Source organism: Leucopleurus acutus, assembly GCF_964270905.1.
Source record: "Leucopleurus acutus genome assembly, chromosome: 2".
Lineage (NCBI taxonomy): Eukaryota > Metazoa > Chordata > Mammalia > Artiodactyla > Delphinidae > Leucopleurus > Leucopleurus acutus.
The window spans coordinates 85,228,287-85,240,656 of record NC_139143.1 but is presented as its reverse complement, the minus strand read 5'-3'; the positions used below and the strand labels follow the sequence as shown (position 1 = coordinate 85,240,656).

General features: G+C 39.1%; 1 protein-coding gene across 5 annotated transcripts in view; it reads left to right on the top strand.

Annotated features, from left to right (window-relative positions):
* Positions 1-12,370, top strand: part of RPRD2 (regulation of nuclear pre-mRNA domain containing 2) — an 84,134-nt gene that overhangs the window by 30,545 nt on the left and 41,219 nt on the right. For all 5 annotated transcript variants that reach the window (XM_082832704.1, XM_082832703.1, XM_082832705.1 and 2 more), the window contains exon 2: positions 5,838-5,967. In XM_082832704.1, coding sequence (XP_082688830.1) covers positions 5,838-5,967 — 130 coding nt within the window. The remainder of the gene's footprint in view (positions 1-5,837; positions 5,968-12,370) is intronic.

Below are 12,370 nucleotides of genomic sequence, written 5' to 3'. Positions count from 1 at the left end.
GGGGAGGCAGAGTTCCTCTGATGTCTCTTATAAGGACACTCGTGTCTTCTTATCAAGGCCCCACCATTATGTCCTCACGTAACCTTAATTACCTCCTCATAGACCTTATCTCCACATACAGTAACATTGGGGGTTAGGACTTCAACATATGAATTTTGGGGAGACACAGTTCAGTACATTGCAACAGTTGTTATGTAACATCTGTACAACCACCAAAACCAGGAAATGAAAACTGATACAGTACCACCATCGAATCCACAGACCTTAATTGAATTTTGCCAGTTATCCCAATAATGGTCTTTTTTTTTGTTGTTTGTTTGTTTTTTGCGGTCCGCGGGCCTCTCACTGTTGCGGCCTCTCCTGTTGCGGAGCACAGGCTCCGGACGCGCAGGCTCAGAGGCCATGGCTCACGGGCTCAGCCGCTCCGCGGCATGTGGGATCTTCCCGGACCAGGGCACGAACCTGTGTCCCCTGCAGCGGCAGGCAGACTCTCAACCACTGTGCCACCAGGGAAGCCCCAATAATGGTCTTTTAAAAGTCCAGGGTCATTTGTTAAGAGTTGTCATGTCTCCTTAGTTTACTTCAGTCTGAAACAGTTCTTTAGTCTTTCCTTATCTTTCATGACCCCGAAATTTTTGAAGACTATAGACCAGTGACTTGTAAAATAATCCATAAATTTGTGTTTGTCTGTTTTTTTGTTTTTAGATTCAGGTTATGCAGTTTTGGGCAGGAATACCACAGAAGTGATTCTGTGTTCTTAAAGCATTACATATATTTGGAGGAACATAATGTCAATCTGCCTCATTAATAGTGACATTAACTTTTATCTCTTGAATAAGCATATGTTTTCTATATATAACTGTGAATTCATACCAAGACTTCCAATTACAGTCCAGCACCACAGGGTTTATTCTAACCTCCTTCTTTCTGCATTTGTAACTTCCTAAATCTGTATATATTTCAAAGGTAGCGTTACTGAGATCTGCATTGTGAGTTTGGATAGAGAGTGTGAAAGAGGGGAGTCAAGGATGACCCAAGTTTGGGCTGAAAAAAACCACCACAGAAGAAATGCCATTTACTGGGATGGAGAAGACTATAGGTGGAGAGAATTAAGACGAAGAGATCAGAATATAACACGTTGAGTCTGAGCTGTGTATTAAATATCCCAAGAGAGATGTTGGGTAGGAAGTTGGATATTTGAGTCTGCAGTTCAAAGAATAGGTCCAGGCTGAAATACAAATTAGTTTAAGACAACCAGTTAAACTTTTTGGACAAAAGCGATTATATTTCCTTAATCAATAATGGAAGCAGCAAATATATATTACAGAAAATTATAATACAGGCAAGCAAAAGTGAAAAAAATAGAGATCAGTACTGTTAAAACTTAATTCCTTATTCTTTCTGATCTCTTTCACAGATTTTTTTCCTAACATGAGATCATTCTGTAATTACTGTGTTTCCCCCCAGTTGATGATTTATTTCCATTTCCGTTAATTTTCATTTTATCTGATCCCAGACCACATTCACATTTCTTCAGTTGATCCAAAAATGTCATTTACAGCTGGCTAGTCCAAACCTATATCCATTTCAGAAACACAAATTAGTTACATCAGATTGCTCTGTACCTTGAGTCTCTTTGGGGCGGGAATCTCCTGGTTAGGACTCCAAGCTTTCACTGCCAAGGGCCTGGGTTCAGTCCCTGGTGGGGGAACTAAGAGCCTGCAAACCACGTGGCATGGCCAAAAAAAAAAAAAAAAAGTTTGGGGTGATTTGTTTTGGGAAGTTGAGGTAGAGAGGGGTCAGAATCTGACATGAATTAAATTTAAAATTTTTGACTTTTTCCTGTGGGTGAGTAGAAAACACTGAAGATTATTTAGGATGGGTTATCATAGAAAAGGAAAGTTCTGTGAGAGAGAGAGAGGTGTGTTTCTGGGAACTGTGAGTAATTCATTAAAGGTGGAATTTTGAATTTGAAGGGGGAAGAGATGAGACTGGAAGAGAAGGTAAGATCCAGAATGTAAATGAAGACTAAGGTGTTTGGGCATTTTCTAGTAAGCAGTTGGAAATCATTGACAGATTTGATCTGAGAAATAGTTGGATACTGTTTACGTATTAGAAGATGAATTTAGCAACAATGTAGAGAATAAATTTGAGAAGACCAAGTCCAAGGCAGGATAACCAGTTAGGAGGCTATTTCAGTAGTAGTCCGGGTCAAAAGTGATGACCCAGCAAAGAGCAATGGTAGGAAGAGAAGAAGAGGGGATAAATTTGAAAAATGTTATTGGAGACGAAATTGGCTGGACTTGGAGATTTATCAAGAGGGGGTGAGGGTCAGGTAGGGAAGAAGAAGAGCCAAAAAAGACTGCTGAAATTCTAGCTAAATACAAGAGCAGTAACAGATGGAAGAGGAGGAAGATTATTAATAAAATATTGAAAAACCAAGTTCAAGGTATCTCTGAGACTTTGAAGTAGATGTGTGCATTGACTGGTAAAGGGAAATCCAAGCATGAAATCTATGGATATGGGAGTCATTGGTACTTAGGTGGTAGTAGTTAAATGTGGATAATTATGCTGATAGCATTCCATTTTCTGTTGGCTAAGCACAGTCCTAAATGCTTTACATACATTGTTTTATTTAATTCTTATAACAACCCATGAGTTTGTCATTTTGCAAAGAAAAAAAAAGTAACATATAGAAGTTAGGTAATGTATAAGACCCTAAAGCTAATAAGTGATAAAGCCAGGAATAGAACAGACTATCTGATTTTGAACCTGAAATCTTACAACTCTATGCTACGAGTGAATCGAGAAGAGTGCTCAGGAGAGAACCCTGGGGAGCATCAACATTTAAAGGAAGATGGGGACTTCACTGGTGGCGCAGTGGATAAGACTCCACACTTCCAGTGCAGGGGGCCTGGGTTTGATCCCTGGTCAGGGAACTAGATCCCACACGCATGCTGCAACTGAGAGTAGCATGCCACAACTAAGCCCGTGTGCCGCAACTAAGAAACCTGCATGCCACAACTAAGGAGGCTGCGACCTGCAAATAAATAAATATTTTTTAAAAAGAAAGAAATAAAGGAGGATGATCACAAGCAGAGCTGCCTACCTATCATGTCCACCTGTGTATATATATGGAGGAAGAGCTAGAGACGTCAGAGGAGAACTAAGAGAATGATTATAACAGAAACAAAAAGGGATTACTATAGCACACTATTCTGTGTGCCAAGGCCTGGTGGAAATGATAGTTCTTTGTAGAAATAGCATTTAAAAAAATCTCCTTTTGGGGCTTCCCTAGTGGTGCAGTGGTTAAGAATCCGCCTGCCAATGTAGGGGACACATGTTCGAGCCCTGGTCCGGGAAGGTGCCGCGGAGCAACTAAGCCCGTGTGCCACTAACTACTGAGCCTGTGCTCTAGAGCCCGCAGGCTACAACTACTGAGCCCATACTCCTAGAGCCTGTGCTTCCCAACAAGAGAAGCCACTGCAATGAGAAGCCTGCTCACCACAACAAAGAGTAGCCCCCGCTCGCTGCAACTAGAGAAAGCTGGCACACAGCAACAAGACCCAACACAGCCAAAAATAAATAGATAAAATAAATATATTAAAGAAAAATCTCCTTTGGGTTTAATAAGTTGGAGTTTATTGGTAATATTGGTAATTGCTGTTTGAGTGAAGTGATGGCAACATAAATGAGATAGCATAATTTATATAAGCCTCCTCACATGATAGATTGCATTTTTTAAAATAAATTTATTTTATTATTTTATTTTTTGGCTGCGTTGGGTCTTCATTGCTGCGCGTGGGCTTTTCTCTGGTTGCAGCGAGCGGGGGCCACTCGCCGCTGCAGTGCACGGGCCTCTCACTGCAGTGGCCTCTCTCGTTGCGCAGCATGGGCTCCAGGGCGCCGGCTTCAGTAGCTGTGGCGCACGGGCTTAGTTGCTCCACGGCATGCGGGACCCCCCCAGACCAGGGCCCAAACCCGCGTACCCCGCATTGGCAGGCGGACCCCCAACCACTGCGCCACCAGGGAAGCCCACATATTTTTTAAGTACAAAAAAAGGTAGCTCCTATAATTATGGGGTTACTAGAAATTAGAGACAGTGAGTATATAACACTCTTTCAGATCCCTAATCTGAAAGATCTTAACTGACTTAGGTAAATTGATCTGGATGGGTTTACGTATGGGTACATTAAAAAAAAATAAATTTATGTATTTATTTAATTTTGGCTGCATTGGGTCTTCGTTGCTGCGCGTGGGCTTTCTCTAGTTGCGGCGAGTGGGGGCTCCTCTTCGTTGTGGTGCGCAGGTCTCTCATTGCGGTGGCTTCTCTTGTTGTGGAGCATGGGCTCTAGGCACGCAGGCTTCAGTAGTTGTGGCACGCGGGCTCAGTAGTTGTGGCAAACAGGCTTAGTTGCTCCGTGGCATGTGGAATCTTCCTGGACCAGGGATCGAACCCATGTCCCCTGCATTGACAGGCAGATTCTTAACCACTGTGCCACCAGGGAAGTCCCTGGGTACATTTTTTGAGAGAACATAATTCCCATCTAATGATTTCTGCTTCTCTGTGAAATAGCATATTAAGCTTATCTCCTGAGAGTGAGAATGTGGTAAGAGAGGGCGCTTGACAAGAGTGGTAAAAGTTTGAAATAGCTCTTACAGCAAATGAGAGAGGATGCTGATTAAAGACATATGGAAGGAGGGCCCACTGAAGGAAGGGACTGAATTTACATTGTTTCAGTACTTCTGGTGGTATGATTTTTCTTCAGCAGAACCCAGGGGCAGAAATAAAGGTGCAGTAAAGTCGTTCAGTTAGATTGATCCAGATTTAGGATTTTGTTGAGTACATGTGATAGAAAGCCTAAATTGTAGGGAGGACGAAAAGCAAATGAAGGTTTTGATATGAGTGGTTTTGATAATGGATCAGAAAGACTCTGGAATTGGTAGAGAAAGAATTGAGTACTAAAAGAGACTATATGTGAGTTAGAGAAAATAAAGAACTGAGATCTTGATGAAATTGAAGGACAAATATAATGGAATGGGCGGTTGTGGTCAGAAAGGGTGATTTTAAAATGTAGAAAGAAGTGGTTCTTGGAGGTCGCTGCATTTGAGGTTGAAACTAGAAAACATGATGAATCATCTGTATGGACAGTAAAATTTTTCAGGATAATAATAAAACTTAGGGTGGCTTTGCTCAAGGTTCCAGATAGTAAATTGATTGGGCCCTGTCCTGGACCTTAAAAAAGGTTGATGTGGGTGAGTTTATGGGCTCAAATTACTTATTTCCCAGGACATTCGCCTAGTGATGAAAGTGGCAGCAGAGCCTCTCTTCCAGTAGATGGGAGGACTTAGGTGTATCTGGACTGGTTGATGAAAAGAGTCTGTCTGCAATAATAATGTAGAGGAGGTTAAGCAATTTGCTTGCCTAAGGTCACATTCTGATTGGATTCTAAAACCCATTCTCCTTCCACTAACCCTGGTGTTTTTGCAACAAATTGAACTACTTCAACTCAATTTTTTATCTTCCCAAATGTTTGGGAGAACAGTTTTGTTTTATTTGAGCTTCTCCAGAGTTAATGGGTTTTTTAGTGCCAAATACATACAAAGTGAAGTAGAAATTTACTAAAGGAATACCTAGAACAGAAACTTAACCTGAAGCAGTCAAGATTTTTAGGCATTAGGTTCAGTAACTTGATCCATTAGCTCATTTGTCTGTTTATTCATCATCCATCCTTGTAGTAGCAGTTATACAGTTTGAGAACACTGTGTTTGGAATAAGTTGTACTAAGTATAAATTGACTCATTTGGTCTTATTTATTGTCTTTTGTCATCTCCAGCTGCCTATCCCCACCGTTTGAATCTCTTTTACCTTGCCAATGATGTCATACAGAACTGTAAAAGGAAAAACGCAATCATATTCCGTGAATCGTTTGCTGATGTACTTCCGGAAGCAGCTGCTCTAGTGAAGTAAGTAAATTCTTGAAAATTCAGAATTTTAGTTTCCTGTTAGTAAGAACTGTAATAGTTGCACATGCTTGAAGATCCAAGGATATTTTGTCCAAATTGTTCATTGTAACTTTCCTGGTAATACACTTTTCTTTTAAAGACTCTTTCCTCCCTTTTTGAAAACTTGTCTGTTATTTATGCTCTGCCTCTTCTCTCCTAACTTGACCAGGAGAGTGCATCTCCTGGTCATACTCTCTGGCTGTACTTCTTTCTAACTGCTTTTTCTGTTTTTGTGTTTTTTACACATTTCCATTTTTCTTTCAGAGTCTTTCTGAAATCTTGCCCCCTTCATGAAATCTGTGTAATTAGGGAGAAATGAAAATATTTATTCTTAATTCCATATTGATTTACTCCATTAGCAAAGTTGTGTCCATCATTTCTCAAAGTGCTGGAGCAGTTATATTTGATCTTATTTTTGTCCTGTATTAATAGTGTTTTCCTTGTGTTTCATCCATATTTGTAAGCTGTTTGCTTGGTGTGAGAAACACACACATCTACACACAATTGGAGGATAAACAATTATATGGAAAAATCAAAATAGCTAAATATTTCCTCGAATTATGTACTTATTAGCATAATATATATTTGAATATATGACTATCGTATATTATTGATCCATTTGTTAGTATTAACCCAGTTAGAATGGAATGATCCTTGTTCCTTCCTTTGGATTGTAGACTTAAGATGTCTACTTTGGTATTACAAAAGATTAAAATGTCTTATTTTTATATACTAAGTAATAAAGATTTATACACGTCAGAAGTACATAAAATAATAACAGTAATATCACCTACATTTATTGAGCAGTCATAATTGACCAGATATTATTATTATACAAAGCGCTTCGTGTACTTCAGGTTGTTTAAACCTGAGAACAACATTTAAAGTGGCTATTACTATTACCCTCATTTTAAGGCAGAGGAAACTGGCTTAGAGACATTAAGTAGCTTGCCTAAGCTCTCACAGCTACCGGGTTGAGGGCGGGGGGCTGGTATTTGGCAGAATTCCTACCCAAGCCTGTCTAGACCCCGAAGCTTATGTTCTTTGCCACCTAACCACTAGTCTGTGCTGCTTCTTTACAAATATAAATCCAGTATAATTTTGAGTAAGAAAAGCAGTGTGCTACATGATCTCCACTACTTAAGAGTTTCTGCTGTAAATATCATTATAGTCTTAAAAACTTAACCTAATGTATCCTATACTTAGATTTCATGACCTAGTTCATGGATTAATATAGGGTTGTCACCTTTTATTTTACCATGTAAAGATATTTTTAAAAACAACTACTTTGTATTACTATTTCACAGAAAAACGTAGGAATGGCATAATCTCAGAATAAAGTACAGTCCTTTAAAATTTTAAGCTCTGAAAATGTTTTTAGCTCAATGAAGGATATCTTCAGAAACCTATGATAAAATCAGACTTAATGGTGAAACAATAAAAGCATTTCAGGACAGTGATGCCCTCTATCATTATTACTGTTCACCATTATGTTGAGATTCCATTCATTTCTAAATAAATAAATAAATAAATGATGAGAAGGCATTTAGAAGAGATAGAATTATCATTATTTGCAGATAATAGGGTTACCTACCTCAGGGGTGGGCAACCTTTTTCTATAAAAGACCAGATAGTATTTTAGGCTTTGCAGGCCATAGGATCTCTGTTGCCATTACTCAACTCTGCCATTCTAGCATAAAAGCAGCCATAAGCAAATGGTGTGGCTGTGTTCCTAAAACTTTATTTACAAATCAGGCAGCTGGCCAGATTTGGCTTGAGGTTTGTAGTTTGCTGACCCGTGGCCTACATAGAATCAACTAATAAGAGAGTTCAGTTAAATAGCCAGATTCAAGTTCAACGTAGAAAAGCAATAGATTTCCTATATATGCTAGCAGTAACCAATTAAAAATGTAATTAGAAAAAAAAGATTCCTTTTGCAACAAAAAGTACTGCCTCCCCCCCAAATAAAGGAAACCCCACCCCAAAATAAATATAATAAGTATGTAAGGCTTTTATAGAGAAAGTTTTATAAGAAGACCTGGATAAATGAAGAGATAGATACATATTTTTTTTTTTTTTTTTTTGTGGTACACAGGCCTCTCACTGTTGTGGCCTCTCCCGTTGTGGAGCACAGGCTCCGGACGCGCACAGGCTCAGCAGCCATGGCTCACAGGCTCAGCAGCCATGGCTCACGGGCCCAGCCGCTCCGCGGCATGTGGGATCCTCCTGGTCCAGGGCACGAACCTGCGTCCCCTGCGTCGGCAGGCGGACTCTCAACCACTGCGCCACCATGGAAGCCCGATACATACTTTTGAAGGGAAAGATTTGGTATTGTTAAAAATATGATTCTCTCCCAATATGTAATCTATAAATTCATGTGTAATCCCAGTCAGAATCTCAGTAGGGTTTGATGTGGAAGGATATATATTCAAGATAATTGTTTATAAGAACATCAGAGTCAGAGTTCCCCTGTCAATTATCTGTATATATTTTAAAACAATAATAGAATCAGGAGTAGAAGACTATATCAGTGAAACAGAATATATTCTCACTTATAAAGAAATTAATTATAAAGTATATGATAAATGAGAGTATATTAGGATATGAGCTTTAGTATTCCATAAACAACCCCATCCCATCCCCCTTTTAAATTTCTGTTCACGGTTGTACTTTAGACTCATTTCTACCCTTTTGTGAATTCATTTCTCTTAATTTAAGGCTATCATTTAAATCCCTTTAATTGAGGAGGGGCAAATGTTTAGAAGTTCCAGACAGTTAACCCAGGTGAGTGAAGTGGGTGGACTGTAAGGAAAAACCCATCTAAAAGGGGCAACAGCTACTCAGCCCTAGCCTATGGCCATAAAGAAACATGAGTTCACTGTTGACCTATGCTTTCAGACCTTCCAAAGACTTTCTCATTTTTTAAGCTAGGTCAAAATCTAGATTCTTATATGAAGCCTCCCAATTTTTAAATGTGTAAAGCTAAATCACATTCTAAAAAATGTATTGCTAGCCAAACAAAACACATCTGATGACTAAATTTTGGAGTTACAAATAAATTTTAGTAAGTGGGTGAATTTGCAAATACAGAATCTGCAATTAATGAGAATCACCTGTATCTAGAAATAAATCTTAACAAAAGATGTATAAGATCTCTATTGAAAAAATTATAAAACATAATTGAGAAACAGTATAGAAAACCTAAAGAAATAATTTGTGGATAGGGAAGACTCAATATTTAATGTCATTTCTTCCCAAATTGATTTATAAATCCAAAGCAGTCTTAATTAGGCTCTGAGTAGTGTTTTTCCCGCCTATTTTATTAATTGATTTTGAATTTTGTATGGAAGTGCAGAGAGCTTCTTCTTCCCCTTCCCCCACAAAGAGAAAGCCTAGAAACTCTTGAAGAACAACAAGGTGGGAAGACTGGCTCTACCAGATTTCAAGACTGATTATAAAGCTACGATAAATAAAACAGTGTGATATTTGCCCAGAGATAGCCAAAGAAACTGGTAGAACGTAATACAAAGTCTAGAAACAGACCAGTATATATACTTGGTCTCTGTATGAAAACTATTAGGTAGTAGAAAAAGAATAACTTTTTCATAAATATTGCTGGGACAAATTGGCTATATAGAAAAAATTAGATCCCATTCACATCATACACAAAAATCAATTGCATATTAAATACTTAAACATGAAAGAACTACAAATCTTTTGAAGACAATATAGGAGAATATTTCATGACCTTACCTCATAAGATTAATAAATACAGCTACATTAAAATGAAGACCCTTCCATTTAATTGAAAGACACTATAAAGAGTGAGAAGACAAAGGGCTTCCCTGGTGACGCAGTGGTTAAGAATCTGCCTGCCAATGCAGGGGACACGGGTTCAAGCCCTGGTCTGGGAAGATCCCACGTGCTGTGGAGCAGTTAAGCCAATGTGCCACAACTACTGAAGCCCGGGCGCCTAGAGCCCATGCTCCACAACAAGAGAAGCCACTGCAATGAGAAGCCCACGCACTGCATCAAAGAGTAGCCGCCACTCGCCACAACTAGAGAAAGGCCGCATGCAGCAACGAAGACCCAATGCAGCCAAAAATAAATTAAAAAAAAAAAAAAGTGAAAAGACAAGCCACAGAGTGGGAGAAAATATTTTTATGCGGTCAACAAAAGGTTCATATCCAGAATATATAAAGAATTACAAAATAAGAGAAAGACAAAAAATTTGAAGATTTTAGTTTTACCGGGCACTTGTAGAAATCAAATCAGAAATTATTTAAATATTTATTAATAACTTTTAAAACAATAAACGTTAATAACCAACACTTAAAATTTTAGTGAAAAGAGTGGTGGTGTTTTGCATTCTTGCCAGATCTCTTTAATGTCTGGCTTAACATCAGACAGCTATATTTTCTTACCTGCTTTTTTGCATTCAGTCTGTTCTGCTATCATGTCATATAGCCCTAGAACTGCTGAGACATATCATTACATATCATATAAGTTAGGTCCCAATCAGGAGAGATAAATCACATATCAGTAATTTAAACAGGGAAAATTTATTATGAAGAATCGTTAAGTAGGTAAAAGGTAGCTAACTACTAGAAAGAATAAACTAACTCTAAGGTGTTATGGAATAGTATCTGCTGAAAGCAGCTACTACCTCTGAACCTGAGGGAGAAGTAAATAAGGACTCACCCCACCCCACCCCAAACTAAGATTCAGACCTGAGGAAAGAGTGGATTGCTGTAAGAACATGCTACCTGTCACTAGTGGTTAAGAAACAGGCTGGAGAGCACTCACCGCTGAACTACAAAAGCTATGCTAAAATGCACCCAAGATGCCTCTAAGCTGATCCACTTGAAAACAGAGCACCAAAAGAAGAATCCGTACTGCCTCTTCTAGCCTCTCGGTGTCACTCTAGGGCTCTCTGTTGTCAGAGTCCAACACTGAACCAAGGGGAAATAGAGTTTGCAGAGTCTGGCTCCGGTACCACAAGGGAAGGGCATGTTAGAGCTGAGAGACAGTAAATTAATAACCAGCACACATACGTACCAGATAAGGCATAGATCTTAAAGTCCACCAGTACGAACATTAGCAAGATTGTGGCACAGTGGAAGCTCTTATATACTGTTGCTTTGAGGGTTGATTGGTATAAAACCACCTCATTTAAAAAAGTTTATGTACAGGGCTTCCCTGGTGGCGCAGTGGTTGAGACTCCGCCTGCCGATGCAGGGGACACAGGTTCATGCCCCGGTCCGGGAAGATCCCACGTGCCGCGGAGCGGCTGGGCCCATGAGCCATGGCCGCTGAGCCTGCACGTCCGGAGCCTGTGCTCCGCAACGGGAGAAGCCACAACAGTGAGAGGCCCGCGTACTGCAAAAAAAAAAAAAAAAAAATGTTTATGTACAGATCTTGCAATTCCACCCATAGGCTTTTACCCCTGAGCAACTTTTGCATATGTGCAGCAAGATCAGTGGAAGGGCATTTTCATAGCAACATTGTCTATGGTAGTAAAAATTTGGGGAATTCCCTAGCAGTCCATTGGTTAGGACTCTTGTGCTTCCACTTTAGGGGGCCCAGGTTTGATCCCTGGTTGGAGAACTAAGATCTCACAAGCAGCGCAGCACAGCCAGAAAATAAATTAATAAAGTGAAAACCCTAATAAAAAAAATTTGGAAACATTTTTCTACAGTAAAGTGAATGAATTGTAGCATACTGGAATACCAGACAGCAAGGAAAATTAATGAATTTCAGTTATATGCAGTGACATAGACAAATCTCACAAAATATTGATTGAAAGTACAAAGGAATATTTACGTATATATAGTATGAATCCATTTATATAAAGTTCAAATTTGGCAAAAAATGAACTCTTGTTTATACCTACCTACATGTTAAAACAAAGAAAAGTAAGGAAACAATTATCACAAAAGTCTACCATCCCAGGTAGGTGGAAGGGATTGTAAACTTGAAGGGGTCCACTCAGGTCCTCTGGGGAGCTAGCGGTATTTTATTTCTTGACCTGGGTTGTGATTACATGGCTGTTCACTTTTCAATCATTTGTTTATAATATATATCATATGTAATTATATGCAACTTTTCCATAATGTAAGATTTATTTGGACTAAACAGTTTTCAAATTACAGTATTAAGTAAATGAATTTAAGAAGTTGATTCCTTTTGAAAATCAAATTGGCAGCGTAGTAGAACAAATTGTATAATCAACCGTAGAGCAGTACAGTATTCCCAATTAGGTATGAACTCTGTAGAGTTTTGTTTGCTCTATCCTTTCACCTTCCTTATGCACTTAGTATCCTCAAGAAATTTTCCCTTCCTGACTTCTACTTCCTAGTCTGGA